Source organism: Strix aluco, chromosome 4 (genome assembly GCF_031877795.1).
Source record: "Strix aluco isolate bStrAlu1 chromosome 4, bStrAlu1.hap1, whole genome shotgun sequence".
NCBI classification, from domain to species: Eukaryota; Metazoa; Chordata; class Aves; order Strigiformes; family Strigidae; genus Strix; species Strix aluco.
The window spans coordinates 125,191,283-125,218,901 of record NC_133934.1 but is presented as its reverse complement, the minus strand read 5'-3'; the positions used below and the strand labels follow the sequence as shown (position 1 = coordinate 125,218,901).

The 27,619-nt window shown below is 36.5% G+C and overlaps 1 protein-coding gene across 2 annotated transcripts in view; it reads right to left on the bottom strand.

Annotated features, from left to right (window-relative positions):
• NUDT14 (nudix hydrolase 14) overlaps positions 1-27,619 on the bottom strand; it is a 61,223-nt gene that overhangs the window by 24,128 nt on the left and 9,476 nt on the right. Inside the window, exons 2-3 of one of the 2 annotated variants that reach the window (XM_074820986.1) lie at positions 18,229-18,303; positions 8,642-8,688 (exon numbers count right to left, since the gene is read on the bottom strand). In XM_074820986.1, coding sequence (XP_074677087.1) covers positions 8,642-8,658 — 17 coding nt within the window. In that variant the 5' untranslated portion in view covers positions 8,659-8,688; positions 18,229-18,303. The remainder of the gene's footprint in view (positions 1-8,641; positions 8,689-18,228; positions 18,304-27,619) is intronic. The other variant, XM_074820984.1, reaches the window with a different exon arrangement.

Below are 27,619 nucleotides of genomic sequence, written 5' to 3'. Positions count from 1 at the left end.
ATGTAGCCCCTGTGTCACTTCTGTATTCAAATTAACCATCCGTTTCACAGTTGGACATGTCCCTGAAATCTTCTAATGTGGTGTCTAAAGTGCTGTCTTCTTCCTTTTATCAGAGCAGCACCTAGTATCTTAAGCCAGAGAAAACAGTCCCTTCGTTTTCAGAACAGACATGTAATAAAGCTGTACCCTTTGATTATTCTCCAGTGCAATTCCTTTAGTTTCCCAGAGCTTTAACTATAATGCAGATAGTCCTGAGATTAAATGTGTGTGCTTGCACAATCTTTACTGGTTCATTTAAGTCTTCCTTCAAAGCATTTTACATTTTTCAAAGGCCAACACCAATCCAATTGGCTGCTTAAAATGCAGCCTATTACAAAAGCAAAGCTATAAGCTCCCGACAAAAACATTCAGCCTTTCATACTAATCACAGATAAAGTGGATTTGGCAAAAGATAATTAGAGACGTCTAGAACACTGCTGTATTCTGATGAAATCTGAACGCTTTCTCCAACACAACGTAAATATTTAATACTAAGTAAAATCAGAATAAAGTGGTGAGACACGTACGCTTAAGAAAATAAATGGTACTTTGGAAAAATCAAAAGGAAGATTGGTTTCAGTAAACTGAACTGCAGGAGGAAGTTGTTCATGACACCATAAAGCAGGAAGCATATGTTTGGTTAATCATCAGACCAGTGGAAGAATGAATTAAGAAGTGCTAACAAATCCATCTACATGCACTTTTAAAACATAATCTCTATCTACTTGTAAAGTAGTCATTTGTACCCAACCAGAGAATATGATGCAGGACAACTTCTTTGGAATAAACAATCCTCCCAGCACCCTGTTTTCATATAACAAAGAAAAAAACAGAAAGTAAATTCAACTGCAAAATAAATGAGACATCAAAGCACATTGCTCTCAATAACATTCTTTAAGTGTCATATCTTGGCCTGTATCCTAGGATACCCTTGGAAATGACACATTGCATCTCAATGGGATTCTTTCAACAAAATATTTTAATAAATAAATTCAGGTTTTATGCTAACTTATTTGATTAAATAAAGCTTTGTGGGCATTATGTGCAACAGATGTCAGAGCCTGATGGGCTTTTGTTCCAATTCCTAATTATTTGTGAAACTGCCATTATAAATGCTATCATGTAATAAGACCAATAAATAATCCATCTAAAAGGCATAAGTATGACCCCACTCAGAAATGGCAGAAATCAAATTTTTAAAACAGTATCAGATTTCATGGACACCTCACAAAATAAAAAGCTTGAGTGTTCTGCCCTAGCTAAAGTAATGGACAGACCAGCAACTTTGTTTCTTAACTAGCAGAAGCCAAATATGAAGTGAATAACACAATTTTTTGCCAGGTATAAATGTATCATCTCACCACCATTAGCGAGAAACACCGGCTGAGAAACTGGCAGCTGTCAACATTTTACCTAATTTCCCATTTCCAGAATAAGGGTTTCACTAGTTTCCTCTTTTCCAAGAGATTTTTTCAGATAAAATTCTAAAAACACTGGTTCTCTGATTAGAGAACATTTCCTAGCTTTCATAAGATTATTTTTACCAATCCCTAATGCAGGCCATGACCAAGTTACTGTCTCTAGACCATGTAAAAAATTTTGATACTCTTCAGACAGAACAGGTTTATTTCAAAACCACCTGGAAGCAGAGGGAAGACTCTTCTTGATTTTACTGACTATAAGAGAATAAACACACCCACTTATTTTGCATATTATTGCAAATAATAAAAAATTAAGTCCCTAAAGTTGTGAAAACAAGATGCCTCTGGATACCAGAAATCTGTATTTAGAAATTTATGACTAATCAGCCAAAACTCTTGTGTACTTGCTTCGTTTTAAGAATTTTTATGGATTCCGTTCTTAAAATTAAGCAAACATTTAACTTCCCAATGAAGCAATGCCCTAAATAAAGATTTTATTGTCATTTTACCCTATTTCAGTAATACAGCAGAGAAGAGTTTATATGTTATGTGGTGCTTTCATTTCACATACTGAAAAAGGTGAAATGAGAATCTCAAAATTTGGCTTTTGATTTTGTGTTTTTCTTTGATAACTTTAAAGCACGAAATACATTTATTTTTGCCTCACTGCTATGATTTTATTTAGATCGGATCCTAAGGTAACAACATAATAAGACATCTTAAAAGACAGCAAACACGCCTGCAGAACTCCTGGCACAGAAGCAGAGGATCTGCCAAGTCTTCACTGAAAAAAAACCCCAAAAATGAGAAGCAAAAAAACTCAAGCATTAAGTGCATTTTATTTGCAAATATCATATGTAAACAAATCATGTAATTACTTGGGTTGAAGGAAACTAATAGGCTACTACATTTTTCCTTCTAATAGCAGGAAAAATATCATTATTCTGATAGCATTCTTGATAGACAGATATCAAGTCTAGACCTGAGTGTTTTCAATGACAGTGATTACAAAACATGCCTTCCTAGATTGTCTTATTGCCTATTGGTAAAAATGGTTTCTTAGTCTTTCATTTAAAAAATACTTTCCATGTGAGACACCTTTTCTTGTTCTGTCATTGATTACTGATAAATTGAATGATTCTGGCATGCTTTAGAACATCCCTTCACATTTTTGTTATAAGTAGTAGTTTTTCTCTTTGGTTGTGTTATCCTTTGCACGAACATGCCCAGCCATCATTACCTTCTCTCAGCTATTATTTCCCTAAACTTTTCATCATTTTTGTTGTTTGTTGAACTTCATCCAGTTTATTTTAAACAGTGCATTACCTTCTGCACTATCTTTGAAGATAATCAAGAAAATTCCACACCATTGACACCCTGGAGGAGACTTTACAAAGACAGACAAGGTTTAGAGCACAACAGCACATCATTGCACATAAAAGGCACATGCCACCCAAGAAACAGTTTTTTTTTTTTACCTAAAAAGATGTTACAAAGTTGTATTTTACCCATTTTAAAGCTACTGTGATAATTCTTGCACAAAGGAAGCATCTGAGTTAAATTTCATGGTGTCTTATAATACACTAGGACATAAACCAGAAAAATACATACAGGATTAAGTTTCCATAAAGCCTAAATGATCTGGCGTATGAAATAGGAGAAGGAATTTAATCCACTCCTATAATGTGGTCAGGGCACATGACTTCCACCCTGTCTCCATAGCTGCCTGCTACAGCCACTGAGCCAGAATAGCCACCCTGCTCCTCCAGGCCACTTGCGTGGCTCTAGCAACCCATCACCTGGCCGTCTCTCGTGGCCAGGGCCGGGGATGAGGCAGGCTCCAGGCACGGCCGTTCGGCAGCAGCATTCCTCGATGCCCCTGTGCAGCCACGTTCCCTGACCAGCAGCATGCAGAAGCCAGCGCTCCGTCAGGTAACTTCAATGCACAGAGTGACTGGTTGAGCACATTCATTTTCCCGTTCTGAGTTACATTCACTTTTAACTTGCCTCAAGAACCTGTTTCTGTTCACTCCAGGGCTGGTACGTGCAGGAGAAAACATGGCGGGGTGCAGATTGCCTTGGTTTCCTTCACTCTGCAAAATCCCTCATGATGGAAAACCACACTTTTCAGTTGTCTTTGCAACAGATAAAGTAGAAAGCCTATTTTCTTAGTAAACAATTAAATTAAATTAGGAATTAATTTGTTTTAAATCTGAAATAAATTAATCTCACTGCATAAAAGAAGCCAGTCTTATAAAGTAGGAATATTATTTCCTCCTCTTTTTAGAGAGATTAGAAAAGACTTAAAGTTTCTTCCATTAAGAATTTTTAAGTCCGGAACTATTACTGAGCCACTGTGACATGTTTCTGTAGGTAAAAACACAGCATAAAAAGGATACAATGCACATGCAGAGTTGTAAATCTTTTTAGTCCAAATGCCTTTTCCTTGTCACATGGTATTTTCAGAGTTGAGAGGAACTCACATAACAATCTTGCATGCAATTCAGTCTCCTCAAATTTGTTTTCTTTTAAATGTAGTGTACTTCACAGTGAATTTTTCATATTTTCAAGTAGAGAAGTAGCCATAATTTTGCTTTATAGCCATTCACAATGCAACTGGAAAGCTGTCCTTTTACTTGTCAACTAGTAAAAAGTACAGTTATGCTCCTGTTCTCAGACATTACTACTCAAAGCACAAAAGCGAGCACATGACTGTACACTGACCTTCATCTGTTCCCAAATTATGTCTTTTAAAAGCCTTGAATCTGTTTAAGGGGAGTTGCTGAAACCTGAAATGAACTTGGTCTATTGCTTTATAAAGTAGATGAATGTAAAACTTAAGTATTACATTTCAGGCTCTTACTATATTAAATATAGCAAAATTAGGATGAGAGACAATATAACTGGAACGTGAGTCTGATTTTAGAGGATAATTTTTTGTTACAGGCATCGATGATTACTTTGTATTCTATTTCTGACAGAAAATCACCATAAACTTGCAGAAGGAAAATGTCCTCCTGATCGAATTTTTTATTTTTAAAAACAGTGACCTTAAAAAAAACTTAACAGCTCCTCCCCCCACAAATCACACCACCACAAATTGCTAACTAGTTCCAACAGACCCAGGTCTAAGAAGGGTCTTGAAATATACCTTGCACTTCAATTTTCATAGATTGCACGCCTCTTGTGTTTCATAAGGACATGTTTAATAATGAGCAAACACATCAGCTGAGTATTCAGAGGAAAAGTATACTTAATCAGAAAATCAAGCATTGCATAAAATAACTGCAGAAAGCATTTTTTGCTGTGTGTCACAGCCTGACACAACAGACCAGAATTATGTAACACTTACGTGCACCACCTCAATAAACTTGTTCAATAATTACAATCAAAAAGAGCTAATCAAGGATTTTTATTTTTCTTCTTTCATTTTTAGTAATCTTCACTGTTGTTTCTAACGACGTAATAAAACCTTGCAATGAGCTCTGATAATGTTAATCTATATGTTTGAAAGAACAATTAACTTAAATGTAATGCTGCAAGACAAAAACGATAGTAAACATATTAATTTCCAATAGGAAAATGGCTTATAAGTTGACAGATTTCTTGACAAGTTTACAAATTTTTGACAGCTGTCAGATGGGAACTGTAATATTCATTAAGTATTTAATCTACTTATAAAATCATAGAAACCTTCAGGTTGTAAGAGACTTTTGGAGATCATCTGACCCAATCTTCTGCTCAGAATCAGACTAACTTCTAAGTTAGGTCTAATTTCTCACAGCCTTGTCCAGTCAAGGGTTGAATTTCTCCAAGGACAGAGGTTCCTCAGCCTCTCTGGGCAAACTGTTCCAGGACTTAATTACTCTCCCTGGATATGTCATTGTGTTCTAGGTCTTCCTTCTGTTACAGTTTAAACCTAAATATGGTAAGAAATGATGCTTCTTTTGTCTATACTGACACTCAGTTGACTTTTGACAGGTTTGCCTTGGTAACAGTTTATTTTGTGACCAGTAATAATTTTGCACTAAACTGTTTTTGCCTTTAAGTGGCATGGAGGGACTGAGAGTAAGCAATTATTTGTCCAGTATAAATCACAAACTGTGTAAAGCATAGGTGACTCCAGGACTGATGCTCTAGTTCTGAATGGTCTTGATCTTAAGAAAGCTCAGGAGACACACACTATAGACTCAAGCCCAAATCTGCAATAACTAAAAAAATAAAAAGTAGTATCTAATAAAAAGTTTGCTATTTCAGCTTGTGCTAGTGTTATGCCAGCTTGCATATGGTTAAATGATCTTGTCCTACTGCAATATATAGTGAGATTTTAAAAGATGACTCACACTTAAGGCAAATGAAATGACCACTGCAGTCCTCACATTTTCATCTTTGTATAATTTAATCAGCTGTTCATCCGAACAGTTGGAAAGGATAAACTTATACAAAAATAATTTCATCTCTCTTGCTAAGTATTTTCCTGTATCAAGTCTATATTCTGATACAAATCTATTGAATATTGACTTATGTTGACCTCATTTGAAATGAGAAAGAACACAAGGGTCCCAAAGGAACCCAGCATACAAGTGAACTAAGGTTCACTGTCATACAGCAAGGAAGTGACTCTTAAGCAGACGTTTACTTGTGCTGCTAAAAGAGGATGACAGATAAAGACATGAGTTAGGCTCAATGTCTGGTTTGATACGATTAGCACAGTATTTTATTTTTTTTTAATTCAGCATCATTAAATTCATTATACATATCAATTATATGTAAATATAATATATACATATGTGTACTTTACGGATCTGGCATTCCAATGAGTATGTTCAATTTAGGTAAAGAGCATTATTAAAAAAACTTGGAGCATTTAACAGTGTTGAAGAATTTTCAGAAGTAAAATAAGTTTTGAATACTTTTGAAAAAGTATTATGGAAAAGTGATCTTAATTATGGAAGACACCTACAATCTTCCTGAAGAAGACATATGCACTAGGAAATCCTCACCAACAGGACATGTATCCTGGAAACCCCTCATCTTCTTCTAGATTTTATCCTTCATTAAGAGTAATGAACCTCTAAGTGCCCGCTAAGTATGAAGTTCTGCATAATCTTCAGCAACTAGACAATGTGACTTTCCCATATAACTAGCATCACAGCTAACCTATTTAAGATACAGTAGAATGTAGAGCTTTAATGCATTATACTGATTTATCTGATAATAATTGGCTTCATATTCACAAACAGAATTTATGTAAAACCATGGACTTCACATTATTACCTTTGGTATCAGAAGTTGCACTGAATTTACTTGTGAAAGAGCATTAGACATTCTACAGTTCAACAGTAGTCACTAATAAGTTAGGATGGCAGCTGTTGTACATCTGAAGCTAACAAATGTTATGTGACCAGAGATGACTGGCATGACATGTGGCTGTAGCCTTTTTATACAGTTATGTTCTCAACTATTTTAAAAATGTCCACAAAAGTCCTTCAGAAATACTGTTCCCAAGAAGTTCACGGAAAACTGATCCTTTAATATTTACCCCACTCAGTTGCATATATTCGCACATTATCACAGAGCAATAAACTAAAAGTTTAAACAAAAATAGTAATACAAATTATTCATCTGGAAGTCATGTTCTCAGCACTGTGACTTGAGGCTGGATTCACTTGCTTGAAAGTACAGGGCGTATATTAAATTTCCAGCAATCAATTATCATTTCAGCCTTTGTCTCTGCGATCATAAATTCAGGCACATGCCCATATGGATAGACAAAGTGCAAAGACAGAACTGTCTTCCAGGAAAATTCCAAAAGCAAGTGTGAAGTCAGTATTGAAATATCACTCCCTTTTCTGTCTTCATTCTCAAGCAGTACAGGCACTTTTAATCTATCTAATATTTTCCCAGTCTTCCTGGAACTTTTACCTTCATAATGTTTATATTGATAAAAAGTGTTGCTATCGCTTTATGTCCATCCCAGGTACCTACACACAAAAATACTCACTGTAAGGATTTAGAGGATTCCAACAGAGAAGAATTTCCAAAAATGCAATTGATTTTATCTACTTATTTCATGCACAAGAAGAATTCATCTCTCAACATGGTTGTGGTTATAAGTCACAATTTCTTTTGCCATTAGTGTTTTGCTACAGTTTTTACATTTAATAGCTTTAGAAAAGCTTTTTCTAGGGAAAAGTTGTTACCTTTGCTTTTTATTTTTATCTTCTAGTACCTAAATTTTCAGTGACTGCATTAAATTTTTATACTTTAAAAAAAGTCATATGAATATTTTAGTATTTAATAACTCTGAGACTGGGTCTGTTTCATATATACCCTATTTGTTATAATTTTGCATGAACTGACCTTTAAAGTCAGGAGTTAACTGATTTTCTTCCCTGATAGGAGAAATACAATTGGAAAAACAGAACAAAGTTTCTACCATCAATTTCTTCCTGTGTGCTTAGGAGAGGGTTTTGCTGTATAGAATGGAGGGCCTGAAAGGTTTCAGGCATTTGTTAAGTTACTTGAATTAGGCTTGACCTAAAACATCATTATATAGCAGTGACAGAGAGGAGTAAAATAAAAATGTTAGCATAATACTACGATTTACTCAAACATAAAACAGAATCACAACTTTATTCCAAGTAATTGCCAGTGGAAAAAAAAACAAACAGTAGGACCATAACTTTAGATTGCTTTTTAACAGTCTTTATGTTAGGGCAATACCTGGGATTGTATATTCAGAGGTGAGAGAGTATGGTCACATACTTGGGACTAGACCATTTAATGGCACAAATAACAACAGGGTTCATTATGTGGGGGTAGAGTCCTCCCTTCACACTCAAAAAAGAAAATTTTATACAATCCAAACTTTCAGTTCCATTTTCTATGTAAACATTAAAATGTACAATACATCACGTATCAACACTAATATTTGAAAAGTCAAGCACAGACAAAACTTACTGAAAGCATAATAAACAATGAGGAGATTTTAAAATTTCTGCTAATTCTGTCTAAAATAGTAGAGAACTATCTGCAAGTATTACATAATAAGTGAGAATTGAAGAGGAAATCGAAGGAAAAAGAAGTGACACCACATCAACAAGATCTGACCAGTGGAAGAGAAGACAGTATGAAATACCACATAAAGACAAAAGGAAAAACATGATTCCATCTGTTACCTGTCATGTGTCCTCATAAAATCCCAGAACTTCTTAGTGCCATTCTGGGGGGGGAAAAAAATAAATCCATCAGTAAAATTAATTCCTAGTGAAAAATTACTATAATGAAATGCAACAAAATTTAACAAGCATTTCTTTGAAAACTTGGTATAGTTGGTTTTATTTATGAGACCATTATTCTGGATTTTGACAGTAAGTATTATAGATGCTGAGAAATGTCTTAGGACAGTTCAAAATCTTAGATCCACAATATTATGCTGACAGCTAATTTAAGACTATGGTAGTCTTCAGGCCCAATTTTTGCCACAGTACCAACTTCAGATCATTCAGGTGCTATATCCAAAAATGGTCTTATCTTAGGAGGACAGCTTACCTCCTAACAACTCATATGGGATCCAGGAACAAGACATCCTTCCCTCTAACCCCTTACAAGGCCCAAAATAGTAGTTTTGTCCATGATATGCCTAACACGAAGAGATGGCACTCCATTCTACGCAACAGCTGTTACTCTGCCCTGCTTGTGGTGGTGAGGATACTGTCTAACAGTAGCCTCCAAGTCACAGCACTCACCCAAGAACTTGGAGACATAAAATGGATTATTTTCTCAAGTTGGGCCAATTTCTGTCCTCTGCTGTCTTAAAAAGAATGACATCCACTACAGCACAGCTGAAACTGATCCCTGAGAACGAGCATTCTTCCACAGTTATAATGAACATGTACCAAATTGCTTACATTTATATTCTATCTTCTATAATCACCTATACCAATTCATATACACCAGTTAACAGAGACATGTATATAATTGTTTACCCTGCTTATTAGAAGTGTGATGGTATTTATCAGCTAAAATACAACTCAAGAGATTTCACTCCTAGGTCAGTTTTAAGTCTATATAAGGAATCAGTATGCAACCAGATGAAATTAATTTGGTTGATATCTTTCTTTTATTAGCAAGGCAAAAACTAGACCTGCTGAAATCCTACATACCTAAAATATGCTTAATGTGAAAAGCAGCCCAAGCTCTCTATTATAAAGTATGGTTAAATGGATGATCAAACCCTGAGCAACTGGTTAATGATTTAAAGCAGGTAAATGTGAGCAATGAAGGAAGAATCAAGTTCAGTTGGTGGGTAAAGGTGCCAACCAATATAGACAGGCCCTTCAGCTCTATTACAGATGTCATGGCTACCAAGTACACAACAGCTGGTAGGGATTAGATAACAAGCACTCTGGTTCAGAGATTAAGCTCTTGAGCTTTATGAGTTTACCAAGCTTTTTGGAAGAGTGACTGTTTGCTTGCTAGCTGGGTTTTTCTTCATTCCCACAACTCTAATTATAAACAGTTGTTCACCTCAAGAGAAACTCTAGTCTACTCTTCCATTGGTGGCTGCACATACCTTCTGTTAGCACTGACAGGAATCAAACGTGTGCATTAGAAGAGAAGCCTTGTCATTGTTTAAATGCAACATAACATTGAAAGAGAAATAAAGACAGCAAATTCTCAGTATGAACTGAAATATTAAAGCCACTGTTTATCAAGCTGAGAGTATATCAAATCCTTTCCACCTGGTGAGAGAGAGAGGAACAACTTTGAAAGGACTATGATGCAACGTGTAGTTGCAACACTTGAATTTAATAGCATAGGCTAAGTTGTGTGGTAAAATAATTCAAGATATTAAATGTGTAAGGTCCGCTCAATCCTTTTGTAGGTTTATTTCTATCTGTAAAACATGTATTTGTGGGATTTTCTCTTGTCTGCACATTGCTGTGCATTTTTCCATGTGACATGAGTGAGCTGGGAAACTGTGGACCAAGGATAATGTCTTCTGCATGTACCTTCATATTGTTTCTCCAGTTTCAACCTTCCCCTGCCCCAAATGGTAAGATGTGCTACCATCATCCATTCTCCCTTTGTAGTGTCCACTTGGGAGAAATGCGGGTGTCCAGCTGATGGAGAAGACAAAAAAGCCTGAATCAAGGCTCCCCTTGCATTAATTTAGGCTATTAGTTCTGTGATACTACTTCCTAACAATCCCAGCAACAATCTTCCTCGCTCTTTCCCCTACCATCATTTTCCAAATTATAGAATCTGATTGCTTTGGAGCACTTACGAAAGGGTTTCAAATAGCTGAGGAAAATTACACCCTAGAGAATCATCCTCATCCAGATGGGATCCATCAGATTTGAATGACCTCTTCTCAAAGATGAGCTCCATTAGCATTAACAGAATCTACCTCACAGACGTGCACATAATTTTTAACAGAAAGTAAAAGAAGGAACTAGAAATAAATTGATCAGAAAATAAAATCTGTATTTTCTATTTTCTAAGTGGCTGGACAGCACATAAAGCACTTTCTCTAGAACATAATTTCATTATCTTAAGACCCAAATTCAAAACCAGCCACAGGCTAAATAATTTCAGTCTGTCCATTCAAGATGTCAGTTATCATCATATAATCTGACTGGACAATGTTCGTTAAGCTATTTTCTGCCTATATTTGAATAAAAAATTATTTCATATGATCAGCCTGCACCTGTCCAAATAAATAAATCAATAAACAAATGAAACATTCCAACATCTCATTGTTTACAGTGGCAGAAACTCAAATGAGCCCCATTCATGCCCTATTGTCCAAGTCAGATGTAATTTGAACCCAACCGTATGAGTTGAGTTTCTATTGTACCCAATGCGTGGTTCTTTCCTAACAGACTAGTATGAAGGTTGCTAATTATTAATAGCATGTAAACAGTTACCAATGGTTCTTATGCTGCTTTACATACTTTACAGAACATTAATTCTAACCAGTTTCTAACCAACTACATCAGGCTATATGTAATATCTCTGTCTTAAGACAAAAATATTAATTGCTGAAACTGATCAAGATTCATGCTTTTAAAAGCCAAGAAGCCATGATCACTTGTTAAACTGTTCCATTTCATACATCCTGGCCTTTGACAATGCTCTCCTATCACCACAGTTACAGATTGTTGGAAATAATTAAAGGTATCAACGGTCAACATCACTCCCAAAAAAAGAGAAGTATCTTTGTGAAATACAAAAGCTCTCTCAAACCCTTAACTTCTTCATTTTAATAAACACATATATTTGAATTACTATAAAACAGTCCATTCTCCAGTGTCTAATAAGGGATAATCAAAGTATCTCTCAATGAAGTGAGAGAAATAAGTAAAATTGATTGCTGGGAGATATAAACACTGGCAATGGGAAGGAGAAATTAGTATATTATTACATTTGAGAGAGATTAAAAAAATTAATCTTCAAATAGGAAATGTGTCCTGTGCTGTTTTATGAAGACAAACATGTCAAAAGTATTTTATGTTAGTTTTTATCTGTTCAGAATAGCAGTTCTGATGCTGCAATAACCTTGTATAACACATATTTGATTTGGCAAATCTTTAATCACAAAGTAATCGCACTCTGGTTCTGTGCTCAGTGATCAGGTTCTGTGATGTTGCAATGCTGAACTAGTGCATATAGTATGTGTAAATTAATAAAGCTGTATTCCAGGAGAGACAGCATGTGAGACATCATCGTTTCATGTTACACAGGGGACAGATTACTCACATAAGAACAAATTGCATAAGAATGCCATATCAGGTCAGATGAGATGTCCATCTTGCTGTCTCTAACAGCAAAAGGAAAATTTTAAACAAAGGAAGCATACAGCAATGCTTCCCCAGAATACTCTTGCAAGCCTCTGACAAAAGGCAGCCAAAGGGTCTCAAAAGACAATCCCTGAAAAAGGCATCCAAATTAAACACAGTCCTCCCCTGACCCCAAAAAGCAAGCACAAATGGCCATTTCTAAACTATTTGAACATGCAATAGTGTATCCTAAGTCCTGCTCATCTTGTCTGTAAGACTGACTTGATAATGGCATTGACAACTTAGAATTACAACAGTATGCTACCAGCTTGACAGTCTGCACAAGGATAACTCAATCCCTTTCAGTTCAAGTGATTCCAGGACAACCATGCACTGCAAAGAGCTCTCTGCTAGACAAGTGTTGACAGTGGATGCAAGTTCAGCAGATGTGACTCCTATCAGCAGAAAGCTGTTTATGATGCCACCCATACTTGATCTCTACATTCTCTGTCCTGCTTCCATCCTTGAAATCATTTTCCTGAGACTCTTCCTGCACCTGCTCATTGCTATAATTACAGGCAGGAGCCTGTTCACACCGTCTGTTATGGATAAGTTGGACTTGTTTGCAGTTTATAATCAAAACACCATTCTTTTTCCCACCTACACTCTCTCTGGCTAAAATGCTTTAAGAATCAGTGTACCAGTGATACCGCTGTCCTCCGCTTTCCTCCACTACCTTTGGCAATATAGTCTGAACAACATGGTCAAATTGCTGTCAAGATACCTACGCAAAGGATCACTTTTTCTTACTAAAGAAACTCGCCTTAGACTTGGCCCAGGCTACCCAATAAAGAAGATAAAAAGGACATGCTATGCTAACAATGTAGGAAGAAACATTCACTGGCACTGATCTTATGGTGATACTGGGTGTGCTTCAGATGTGACAGACCCTGGCCACACTCTGACACATGTCACCTGGGAGTTTCCCTCTACTCTTTCTTTATTTGGAGCACCTTGAATGCCTGCCTTCCTCTTTTCCCTGAGTGCAGCACCCATACATGGCCTGCCACCTGAGAAGCTCCTGAACCAGCTCATATGTCAGGTAAATGTGTCTCCACATGTGCCAACACTCAGCTCAGTGTTACACTGATACCATCCTGGGTGTTCAAAAAACTCCCAACCAACCAAACCAAAGCCCCTTCAGTTTGGCTGTGGTCTCTGCTGTTGTGTACAGCCCTGCTGGGGCTCACAACAATTTCTCTGTAGATGCAGCTTTTTCAAATGGAGGGAATATGTACTTAAATACAATTTTAGAGAGAGAGATGTAGGCCTTTCCTCAAGCACCACCTCTAAGGACCCTTCCAAAGAATGGGATCTGTTTATAAATAATGGAAGTGAATTAGAGCTGGGGTGCCCCAGTTATAAATAAGACAACCTGCACCTTTCCAGTGCTACCGAGTTTCGAGATGAGGAAGAGAAAGGGATAGTGGTGCAGCAGGCCACGCCATGCAGCTAAAGGTAACCTAGGTACAGTGCCACACTAAGGGCTGACATAGCAGAAGTCTGTAAAATCATGAATGACATAGAGATAGTGAATGTGAAACGATTATTCACAATTTCTCATAATATAGAAGCACTATGTCATAGCTGGCTACCTGAGAAGAAAGGCTAAGGCTTATCTGGGCACTGATCTGTCTCCTTCCAGGGAACCAGTACTTAAGTCCAGCAGCTGCACGGAGAAGTTTGCCTTGCTTGTTTCATGTACAAAACTGATAGCTTCTGAAACACCTACGTGCAAACTGTATTACACGTATGTTTTAAACACACGTCATTAGTTTTGTACTTCTTAGATTTTATTAAAAGTTCTATTCTGAAGAGTAAACTGAAAACATGTTAGTGTAACAGGTGCAAGAACACTCACAAAACCTCTTTAAATGCTTCCCTTATCTAATAATTGTTTCACAAAATCACATGAGGGTGTCTAAAATGAATCCTCAACATGCAGGTTTACAGTAAGAGATTTCCTGTAGTTACTCTGTTGAGACTTCAGACCATTCAACAAATCAAAATTTACATTGGGTTTGCACTGATTTAAATGACTTATTGTAATGAGCTCTGGACAGAAAACATGTGACTGAAGCAGAAACGATCTTTACCTAAAATCTGCTTAAAGCTTCTCCTGTCTTATTTGCCTTATTTAAGTATTTAATAATTTAAAAAGCAACCGAATTAAAGGCACTGCCCTATGTCAGCTCCCATGTTTATTCACAGAAAACTTCTGCTTGGACAGACAAAGCCAAAGTGGCCAAGAACTGTAAAGTCACACCAAAGCCACCTCAGTAAAAGGGGTTCATACCTTCTATTACAGATTTTTGAGGAGTCTGGTAACAGGCCATGCAGGCAGATCATTTAAAATGCTGGAGACATGTCCAGAATAAGCAAACTAACTTCACATATGCCACTAAAAGAGAAAAAAAATCTGCCCGTGACAATGATTAACTTCTTACTGTTTACATTACAGGAGAGACAACATGACGTTTGGCGACCCATTGTGATAGGCACTAAACATAGGTAGTGGGAACAGTTCCTGTTCAATGATCTTACAATTCAGTTAGAGCCCAGACAAAAGTTGGTGTAAACAAACAGGCAGTTAAGGAAAAACGACAAATACATTATGGTATAGATAAGCTACATGCACAAGTTACGAGGGTTAAAATGACAAACAACAGTCATGATCCCCTAGCCTCTACCAGTTGGACTGGATTTAAAGCAGTCATCCAAGAAGTAAATGTTCCATGTTTGTGAAAAAATCCAATTCGAAAAGTTGAAGCAATTATAACATAAAAATAACTCTGTTCTCATTGCTTCATTTACTGTTTCCACACTCCTAAGACACAAAAGCAGTTAATGTCCTTAATGCAAAGGGATTATGACCATGCTTCAGGCAATAAAATAATAACACTATAGGTAAAGAAAAACAGATAAGAGAATTAATTGGCAAATAACGGTCTTAAACCAGAGTCAGCAAAACCAAGCAAGTGTGCGGTCCCTGTTTAATGATTTACATGTAACAAAGCAGTAAAACTCCCTAGAGGAATAATCCGATTTTGCTTTTTTCTCTTCTCAAAAAATTTTTTAAAAGCTATGAGGGTATGTTTTTCTTTAAAAACATGTGTAAAACTTGTTTTTCTATTGCACTCATTTTCATGTTCAACCAATCTTCTACAAATTTAACTACAGAGATTAATATCAATGTGCATGGCAATGCCTCTATCTGGAAATTCATTACATTCTCTTGTTGAGGTGTCTACTTGCTGCCCAGAAACACATGGCAAGAGAACACTAAAGCTGTCACTTTATTAGATGGGGTTTTGTCAGGTTACTCCAGATGAGCAGCACGCCTGGGGAATCAAGAAACTGACTCATGAAGACACACAAAAATCTGCACCAACACACTCAGCTCCTGCCATCTTTATTTCCTTAAGTAGTCTTAACTTAATGCTTTTCAGTCATATTCAGCTTTTTATGATCAATAAAAGCTGCCAAGAGGTAAATTCACAATAAAAGCAACTCAGTAATTCAGTACTTTTTGGTTTATAAAATATATGCTCCTAACAAATGGGAAAATATGCCCTGAAGATGTGCATTAGCTGCTGCTTCACCTTGAGTCACAATTCTTGGGCTAAACAGAGTGGTCTTCCCCTATGGTAAACCCAGCAAGACAGGAGATACTGAATACTGAAAGTTAAGCCTCATCCCTCTGTAAACGAACCTTTCCCTTCCTTTCTCCACCCGCTACAGAAGAAGTGCTCCTATCAGTTGACATTTCCTTGTTACATTTCTTTTTTCAGCTTAATGGAATCTGATGTCACATCTGTAGCAGTTTTCAGTGGAAACATATGAGGATTTATAATCTAATATAAACCATTTCTTGCCAGCTGAATTATTAATGCTATAACTCTTTGTTATATATAATCAATACATAATGTTTCCAACGTCCACACTGACGTGCCCACAGAAGCTGTACTTCCAGGACAAACTTAGGACTGAACACTTTATGCTTTTCAATTTTCTATCATACAATTAGTGACTAAATTACCTTGCACTGTACGAATATTTTCCATAGTCTTTTCAGCACTATGCCACATACAAAAATTATGTAAATAAATAAATAAATAAACCACCAGTTTTACCTCCAAAAAGCCAAAGTTCGGTATTTTTTTAAAGAAATAAAGCATTAGTAGTTAACGTGATACTGTGAAACCTGTATGAAGAACAGAAATCAAAGACAGCTAAAGCACGTTTGGACTTGTGAGGTTTTCCAAGTAAGAATAAAATAAAATACCTGTTCTATATGCTTTAAGAGTTTCCTGTTGAATGTTTTTATTGGATTAATAAGTTAGTGGGGTGGTTTTGTTTATAGAAGCTAGAGAGCTGCCATGCTGTATCTAAAAATCTTCTTCATCCACAAAGAAAGTATAAAGGAACTGTCAAAAATTCAAGGACAATTAATATTCAACTTTTTCATCTAAAAGAAAAACCCTGTCCTGAACAGACTATTTTGCACATGAAATCTGTTTGAAATAACAACTTATCATAGGTTTTTTGTCTACTTTAAAGGTTTGATTTGTGGTAAGCAGGGAGAAAGCGGTCTTTTTATGTAATTACAGATTTCATAGAAAGTATTACATTATCTTTCAAAATGAGAGGAAGCACATTCAGCTGGCATAAAACCATGCAACTCAATTAAAAAAATATATAATAAAATCAATAAAATCATTCTAATTTGCATTAGTTGAGTGCCTGGCCCTTTTTTTCCCCTTTTGAATGTATACAGCAGTATGAGGGAACTGTCTTATGCTTGGCTATCATATTACATAACTACTAACTTAAATGCAAAGTGTTGGTGTTAAACTCACTCAGTCCTAGTCCCGTAACAGTGTAAGTCGATCGAAACCCAGGCTGCCCTTTTTTCTACCCCAGCTGCACATCTCTGCTCTACCCCTGTCCCTACCTCATCGCTGACATTTGCATAACTACACAAGCAGCTGGTTCTGGGAACTGATCTGATTAAACAAAAAGTGCTCTACAATAAAACCTGATGAAAAAAAATTATTTTTAGTAGTCAACATGAATGTGACGCCATTATATACATACCGAGTTTTCACCAATGACTATTAGACAGAGCAGCCTTGGTCTATTCAAAATTACTCCAAGAGGATAAAGATGTATCTGATAAGGAGTATTCTTGAGAAAGACACATGCACACAAAAAAGCCTAAATTACAATTTCAGCCCACACCCACTAATCCACTCCATCAGACTGCACACGCTGGAGTAAATGAAGCCTCATCTTCAAAAGCAATTTGCAGAATTACTTGCTGATGTTGAAGAACTACTTCAAAAGAGTTTAAGTGTTATGGAATTTTACTGTTTTTTAAACAAGCCACTGTTTAAGCTCAAGAGAAATGGGGGGGGGGGGGAAGGGGGGAAGGGTTTGTTTTTTAAACAAAGCTTGTAAGATTTCATTACTAAACTATCCAGAATGTTTATTTTAAAAGCATCATGATTACAAATAATGGCGTTTTGCAGTTTTTAACATACCCATATTCAAATGTTTCCGTTAGAAATGCCTGGTTTTAGTGCCTTTGTAGAATCTGCATCCAAAAATACACAAACTGGTGACTCTTCAACAGCACTAAAAATTAACATTCTGAAGCACAAATACTACTGCTGCTAACTGGCTTTAATTGACAGTATTAACAATTTCAGAAGTAAGACTAAGCCAGCAAAATTCATGGGGACAGATCATACTAAACACTAAAGAACAACATGCCAGCTCCAGTTCTGGGCAGGGCAGGGCAAAGTTGCTGTGGTCTCCACTACACCCATTTTATGTATAAGGATCTTGAACAAGAGACAGAGGTGCTCAGCTCTATGTGATAGCAAAATCTATGAGGCATGGACTTGTCTTCTTATCTGAAATTAGCTTGAAGACATAAAGGTACTTCTTGAAGAAATCATAATGTATACCAGTGGAGACCACACCAGGGATACCTCAAGAGACATAAAACCTAAGGTCATAGACTGTAATTTTTACAACCCATATCAATTTTCTCTTCAAAGTGAGGGTTATTCTGGTAGGAGTTTGTAATGAAACTGCAAACAGATGGTTATGGCAATAGAGTTTACTGTTCAAAGGTGCAATTTTTTTCACACTTTAGGAGGTAAAATAAACAATGGAGAATGCATTCATTTATTCAACTGTTAATGCAATACTGGGCCAAGCCACTTTGTTCATTTTATGTACATCAACTGCCAGAACAATTACAACTAAGATACTTGATGTGTAAGTAAACTTTCTGGTATAATCCTCTGGAAGTTTACTTTTCAGGTCACAGTTTGTTTTTTGTGTGTACTTTTCAACAATGGAGTTGTTGCAGTTTAGCTTGGCATTCAGCTATCAGTAAGATCACTCACCTTTGAATGAAATTTATAAAACATGAGAATTAAGCACATGTAAGTATTCTAAATTAAGTCAAATCTCCTTTCTCGCCTTGTTTTTCTGTTTTTAATATACATCATGATTAAGAACAATTGCACACATATATCAAACATGCTTTATTCCAAGGCAAATATGTAGTAGCATACTGAAATCTATACCACAAAGAATAAGGATACGGTGCTTGTGTTAAGAAACATGATACGCACAAAGGTCAAATTTATGACTTTTCTCACATCATTTTACTGCCAGGTCAGCATATAATTTAAGGTTATAAACTGAGATACAGACGGGGCTTTCCTAGAGGTAAGTTAACTCTAATTCTGTTCAAAGGAACCAATTGCTAATAGGTTGAATTTTCAGACTCTAGTGTTATTATATATATGACAAAATTCAAAAGCCAGTATTCAACTGCTCTTTCTTCTAAATTCCTGTCATATTACTGAATTTTGCTGCATGTATTTTCCCATTTTCACTAAACTGTGTTTTCCCCTTGAAGTCTGTGACACACTTTCTTATTTTGCAGGGATAAAAGGAACATACACTTCCCATATTTACAAAATTACTAACACTACTTTTGCCACAAAGTTATAGTAAAACATGAAATCTGAAACTTTGACTGGACATAGTTAAGGAATATATTTCTAATAATGGAAGATGTTTTCACAGAGATAATACCATTTGTAAACTGTGCATTCAGATGACGTGACAGCAAAATACTTTTCTGTAAAGTACTGTACTTTCAAACAGATGCATTACGTATCTCACACAGTCACTTACATCCATACTTGCTGAAAACCTGCACAGCAAAGGCCATTTTTGTAATCTTTTCCCTATGTGTTTGTGTTACTGTTAAAAAAGAAACCTCACGCAATTTGCAGTAACTATTTATTTGCAAAATTACTATCAAAGAGACAAAAACTCAGGAAATTTAAACTACTAAGATTTCTTTTGCCATGCTTTCTGCTTAATCTGACCTAAATCAGCATTTTATCAAAACAGTATCACCCTCCCTTTCCCTGCTTTCTGCATGGTCTCCTGCGTACAAACAGCACAAACATTTCTGCAACCACACACTGAGCCACACTAAAGATGTCACCTAGTGACTAAACCAACTCAGCGCAAGAAGTCTTCTCTATTGCCAGTCACGTTGCCACTGCATTAAAGGTATGTGCCACACAAAAGAGGGGACAACTGTACCTGTAATTTCATGTCTCACATTCTACAATTCTGATCTGCCAAATAATTAAGGGCATACTAGATTTGATGATGTTCAATGGCATTAATGCTCTTACTCTGAAGAAGATCAAAAGTTAGAAGCAATTGAGACAATTGTCCTGGGTAAAACGTGTTCAGAAATGGTAACCTTTTGTCTTTCTCTATCCGGACAAGCAAAACTAACATTAAAAAACATTTTAAAAAAAGATACTAACATTAAAAGTACATCCCTGTGGAAAAGGAGCATGGATTTTTCTTTTTAGTTTATGGTACACATTACACAACCAGTGAGCATTAAGAAAAATGAAAAATAAAATTCCCTCAACAACCTAAGAGGCTGAGAAACACAGATCCAGGAGGCACATCTGCTGGCTCCAGCTCAGAGAATAAAAGCCAGGGAAATACCTCAGCCAGAGGCCTGCTGAGAGCTCCTAGGTGTTCTGTGTTTCTTTTCTTTTTCTGGAGTTTTCCTTATTTGTATACATCATTACATATTCATTGAGTTAGAAACAAACAAACAAACATGGTTCAGTAATAAACAAATCTGGAGAACAAGACACATGGGTTTATATCCGTGCTCCAATTTATAATAATTCATGAACAACTCCAAAAGATGAGACTTAAGAAAGCACATTGTAGCATTCAGTAACCTTCACTTTTAAGGCAATCACTGGAAAGGTGGAAGATCTGAATTTAGACTTTATTCTGAACCACTGTCATTTCAGGCAAATGCCAGAACCCCCAAATAACATGTAAACACCTTTATTGAATAATGTCATAATCTGTGGTGGGATTTAAACTGCAATATTTGTCCTAAAACTGTTTCTGTTCTGCAACGTGATGAGGTCTTAGTGAAATTCAGTGACACTGATTCCTGCAAATTCCTTTGGAAAATGGCACTTACAGTCCTAAGGCACTAAAGACAACATCTTCCAAACTGCTCAATTTTACTGAGACACAGCTAACTATAAGAAAAATAAACTTTGTTTTAAATTTTTTTAAAGAGACCAAAAGAATTAAAAACATCTCCAGGAAGCATATTTTAATCTTTTCTAGTCTGTTGGCAGCTGCTTCTTTTGACCACAGAGTTACCAAGATAAAGGGTCTGACTGTGAAATTTCAGACTAGAGATATTTAATGACAGGCAGGGGAAATAATTCTGCACTCGTCATAACATACCTAGATCAATTATGTCTGTAGTAGCTGTTTCAAGATATTCAATATAAAGTACCCATTGTGAGTCCGAGACCGTACAGTAGATGAGAAACCTCACTTGATATTCTTGAACTCCTTCCTGTACTCATCCTGTGCACTCATTAGTCAAAATATCTTTTCAACCCCTTAGGAAGGGGATTCTCCAAATGATACATACTGGACAAACACTGCTTTGATCCAAATCACATTCCCACAACTTGTGATCTGCCTGACCACTTGCTGGTATAGCACCCCAAAGAATTTGGGACTGCTGAAGGCAATCTCATGTAGAGTCTCTGACTCAGAGACATTCACCCCACTGACTTCGCCAGGATTTAGGGCTCTCACCTCATCTCTGCAAGCACAACAGGGAGAGAAGCAAACACAGGTAAAGTAGAAGGAGAAAATGAACCTTAAAATCATCAGTCCCAAGGCAACCACTACGCCTACAAACATAATTTCTTCTTCTTTGCTACCCTGGGTCATGACCCTCATCCAAAAGAGGAAGGAAAAAAACCCTGTCCTTTCATCATTAATTTCACTATGCCATTCAGGAAAACACTGACAACACCATAAAACCACAGTTTAAGTTGCCACTGGTATTTCAGCCAAATGCTAATCACCACCATCAATTGTCTAATATTTCTCATTACCTCTTCAGTCATTCTAACAAATTCCACTGCAACTTCCACAGGGTCTGATTAAAATCTTCTCTGGTTGACAAAGAGCCAGCAGAAAAAAATATCCCTCTTCTACCACAGTACTGGACCACTTCATTTTTAGGTAGATAGATAGATAGATAGATAGATAGATAGATAGATAGATAGATAATAAAGTTGCATTCAAAAACTATGCAGTTGAGGAACACTGTTCTAATTTCAGAAACAAAAACTACCATGTCACCTAAAGAAGAACACTGATAAGAAAAAGCCTGTGTATAGTATCATTAAAATTGGATTTAAAAAAACCCCAACAAAACGCAGAAAACAATTCATCATGCATAACTTCAAAGATACTTGTTTTTGCAAATGCACCTGTAAAGCAGTAGCGTGGATCACAAAAGTATGATTCGAAAAAGTAATTAACGAATCTATTCTGTTATTCATAACTTACAAAGGACAAAATATTTCTGATGCAGAAGTCAAATCAATGCAGGAACAATATAGCTCAATGAACTGTACACCTTGCATCACACACCAGTGTGGTACCCGCCAACAAAGAACTAGCATTAACAAGAATGACCAAGGTCATCAAGCAGCACTCGGGAGATCCTAAGTTTCAACAAAGTTGGGAACGATGGCAGGTGCAGCACTGCAGTGTCTGCAGGGTGAAGTAAGAGCAGGGAAGGATGCCTCCTACCCACCAAGTCTCATAAGAACTCAAGGCTAGCGCTTACTGCAAGGGTTTTCGTAGACCAGGTCCTGGGATTTTTAGCATGTCTCCTCAACAGTACTGAATACTGTGAGCATGTTAAAACTATTTATTGTCGTTTCTGTTGGCTCCTTCAACAGAATACCAAGACACCTTAAGCTCTCTAAGACTTTACCCTGAGCATGCAATGGCATGAACCCAGCATATAAAGAAGAGCCTAAAATCTTAAGACAAAGAATGAAGGTCACAAATTCACTCCACAAGCTCAGCAGGGCTGGTCTGAGAATGAAGTATTAACTTCCCCAAGTGCTACAGACAATTACACACCTTCCCTTGCACGAGCAAGACACACTTTTCTGACCAAAAAGTGTATAAAACATAGCACTGCAGAAAGTTGTTTGTCTCTTATCCTTTCCCCAAGGCGCAACTGTTAGGTGTGATTTGTCATCCCACTTAATGCAGGACTGGAAGGCATGCACTGCTCTATCATAAGGGCTGCAGAAGAATGTACAGACAGAGGGGAGGGCAGACACAATGCCAACTGGCATTCACCTGTTTTTTTTTTGAGAAATACTTCAAAAGCAAATATTCCAACAGATTTTACGTTTAGTGAAACAGTTTCCCCGACTAGCTTTTTTCAGCCCCTAGGTGTGATTAAATCTCTACTCTCCCACCCTCCCCAACATAAAATTTTGACATTTATATTGTTACTTTTACAAATTAATCTTTCTCTATGAAGTGTACCATAATGCTCTTGGGGAGGCTTGTACGTTCCCATGAGTTTTGTGAGAGACCTGCCAAGAGGTTTTAACTCCTAGACAGATCAAAGAGAAATAAGGAGATAAAAAGAAACAGGGTTCTCCAGACTGACAGGTCAACCATCTCTCCTCAACAAGAAAAAAGCATGGTTTACAGAAACAATCAGGGAGACAATCAGGTTTCCAATTTGATGGAACTATCCTATAAAGTACTATAGTTTCTGTACTTAGGATTACTGACTGGTTTCACTAAATAGGAAGCCAATGACCTCATGTTATTCTTTAAGTTATCTGAAAGACACATATGAGATGAGTTACAGATCAAATTTTAGGCCATACAAAGTGCAGCACTATGAAACGTCACTCTAAAGAGCACAAAGTAAGCCAGAAACTGCCTACCTCTGTCCAATATTTGAAAGTGTCAGAAATGTTACAACGCTGGAAGCAGAGTGCTAAGTGTAGACATACATATGAAATTCTCAGACAGATTTGCCAAAAGACATGATAGCCAACTTTTCTTCTAAACCTGCTGCTTCAAAAGCTCAACAAGCTTAAGTGACCAAACAATAACAAAGGTATGTCTTAAAGCCAAAGCAAAACTGAATGAAGCCAACAGTCATAGTTTATTTCAGCATTTCAAGACAAGAATATATACAACAGCTACATAGGTTCATATACTAAACAAACTTTAAAATTATTTACAATGTTCTATCCATATACAAACGTATCTGTTTCCCCTATTTTTTCCACATCTTGACTTCCAGCTCAGTTTGTCAGAACATGTAATTTCTGGTCATAAAGCAGTGAATTGCTGTGACTCCAGTCATCTACTTTCTAAGAAAACAAAACAAAAATATATCTGTTAGTCAAATTGCTTTAGTCTTTGCCTAAACTAGGATTAAGTAGAAACAATGCAAGTGAAGACCTGGCCTCACCAATGAGAGAAGCAAAAGTATCATTATGTTCAGTAAGGTTGGAATTTCAAAAGTTTATAAAAATATACATACTAAGGATCTCAGTATCTGGCCTTTCATAGTCCAAACCCACTTATAGTGTAGAACCTTTTTATGCAGCAAAACAAAATGGTACATCTATTCCAAGTTCACAAATAACTATTACAAATCACTAAAGCATCAGCTAAAATGACAAATTGAAAAAAAACCTTAAAATAATAACACTAAGTTATCAAATTCTATGTGGTTGATTGCATAGTCAATATTCAGATTCCTAATTTAAATGATCCTGCATGTCATTAAATCTTAAAGAATCACTCAAATAATGTTATACTTTTTGATGATATATAGCATTTCTAAGCATATCACATACAGAAAATGTACAATAATTGCAGTCATCACATATTAGGCTCTTGGGAAAAAACGATTTTCTACATTAAGAATCAGATCCAGTCACAATCATGAATAAATGTAGCTGTTTAACTCCAGAAAGAACTCCTGAATTAAAACTGAAACTACAACATGCAACATTTCTGAAAACTTAAGATGGATAGCGGATAATGCACAGTGTACTTTATCAGCCTGCTGAGGAATTCTTTTAGTCTTTTAAAACAATTGTTTGTATTTGCTTACTAAAAACGCACCTTGATCATATGCTGCACGACATATCGGAACAAGCATTTGGCTTAAAAGAATGAAGCTCAATGTCCCAAGTGAAAATGTTGTTTTCTATGCCCACTATTTTTCCCACTATTTTTTTTTTTAATTAGATGTACTAAACAACTCCAAAACCCACACTATTTACTGACTGGGAGGATTGTGGAGGGAAAAGAAGGTGGGGAGAGGAGAAGAAAGTGAGAGGACCAGGTTCCAGAAGAAACACTCACACAATTACTAGATGATACACAAGTGCACTTTGCACACACCGAACACAGGACATTTATACACTGCAACACAAAGAAAAGTAACTATTTCAGAAATACGTAAGAATTTGAAGCACTAGATAATTAAATATACCAGAAGAAGGCATCCCTAAACACAGGGTAAAGAAAATTAAAAAGCACAGTAACCACCACCTACATTTTTACATTCATGTACTTTTCCCTATGTACACTAGGAAAATAAAACCTTGGGAAAAAAAAATATCTTGCACACATGCACACACACACACAGAGGGTCACAAAAGCTATGAAAGAGATACTTAACACAGGTTCCTGAGCAGATGACAAGCCATTAAACTTTCACCTTTAGGTAGTTATGATGATCTGATGTCTCTTTTATGATATCTCCCATTTTTTTAATTAAAATCCACAATGTGTTTAACAAGCAATTCTTCCATCAATCTTTGATGTGTTTTACTTATAAAGCAATGACAGTTTTCAGTTCAGTCTCCTTAAAGTTCCAGAGAAACCATTTTCCACTCACTTGCTTTGAAAGCCATTAAAACAACTTGATGAAGAACAGCAGCAGGGGGCTAATAGAAGCCAAGGCTTAGTAACAATCTTTAGATTTTTCTCCTAAGACTTTCTCACAGACCCTCCTCACAAAGATCCTCAGGGCTTTTCTTCCTCTCCTTTCTCCCCACCCCCCAAAAATCAGTTCAAAGTGACAGATGCAACTAGCTCCAGGTTTTCCTGTTTTCTTAATTTCACTTTTACCTCTCAATTTTGGTAGACTCGACTGAAATCTGATTCCCATAGCAGAGGTCATCTCCTCATATCTTCCCGTTCAGAAAAGATAATACCAGAAAGGTTCAAGAAGTAACCTGGAAACATCTTCTAACCTGTCATCTGAAGAAAGCACTGGTATAAAGAAATACTTGTTGCTTAAAAGTCATATACAACTGGCATTCAATTAATTGAATCATTTAGTGATTTGCAGTTCTGTGTTTTACTGCAGTATTTCTGAACCCTTCACAATGACAGTGACCCTATAACAGTTTAAATCTTGGGATATAAACTAAAGAATTATGCAAGCCAACTGCAAATAATCTTCAACCACTCTAAAAATGGGAACTGACTGTAACAAATGGTAAGTTCTTCAGTTATAGTTTCATTCAAATGTAAAACTCAAAGTTTTATGGCAAACAGAACTAATAGAATAGTGGTTACGCTTGCCAGAATCAGTAAAGCGGACTTCTTTATCCATGTTTTGCCATGCTTACCACCATTTTATTTCTTTATTATTATGCCCATTTGAAGTACAATCTTTGCTGATCACTAATTTTTGGGAACTTCTGGAACTCCAGAGCTCTACGGACTCTTCAATTGCTGTATTCAAGTGATGCCGCTGTGGTCAAAATACCACACATGGCGTTTCTGCAACATGAACAGCTACTTCCATGAAGCAAGGCTATAGACCATACATACATATTCATCCCAGATTCTAGGTACAATCCCTCGTTCTTTTAAAAGCTAGGGCTACAGTTACAGTACACATGGCTAGGAGCAAACGGGGACTAAAGGAGGCCAGATACATGTCTCCTCATCTTGAGGACAGGGGCAGAACATACGGGAGATCTGAGGTCAGGGAAGACAGATGGTGGGCATTCCCATTACAGCTCAGTCACCTCTTGTCCTTATACCATTGAGCTTTATGTTTTCCAGTTGGTGACTCTCACAGTCTGTGTTTCTACTTTATTTTCGCAAGCTCATATTTGTAAAACAAACTGGGAGAATACGTTGTGGAATAAACTTCTAGATGCCTGAGAACAAATCTTATTGATACTTTCTCAGAGCAACGTCAACAATCATACTTTCTGCCTCTCCTCCTTCTGCTGAAGTAATACACTATTAAAATGTTAATCTGAGTTGTTTTTAATGAGATTTGCTTTAAAAGAAAAAAACAAAAAACCCCACAGAATAAATTCTAAGTCAGTGAACTGACATACAGTCCTATCAGTAAACACACAAAACGTTTCTGTTGGCTTTCTGAGATAATTCTATCATAAATATTGGAAAAGGATCTATCAAGAATATAAACTAAAGAAGTTTGTGAAGTACAGAAACAATATCCTAAGGAACAGAACAGCTATGTATCATTTTCTACAAGCATACAATCACTTTGCAGAATTGAAAAAATGTCAAGGCTGGAAGGACCTCACAAGATCACTCAGTATGACTCTCTTTTAACGGTGGCAGGATCAAACATATGTTATGTGAGTGCTATATAATACATGCCAGATACAGAATATGCGTCTGAGCATTATCCAGTCAGAGCCTCCATTCAGGCTGTTCCAGCATTCAAACTATTCTACCATTTGTGCAGTCTTAGGTTTAAAATAAATACTTGCGATACTATTATGTGTAATAGCACTGTAAGACTGTTATGCCAGAAGTACATGACCTAGAGTTCCTCATGAATGCTACTGCGGAATA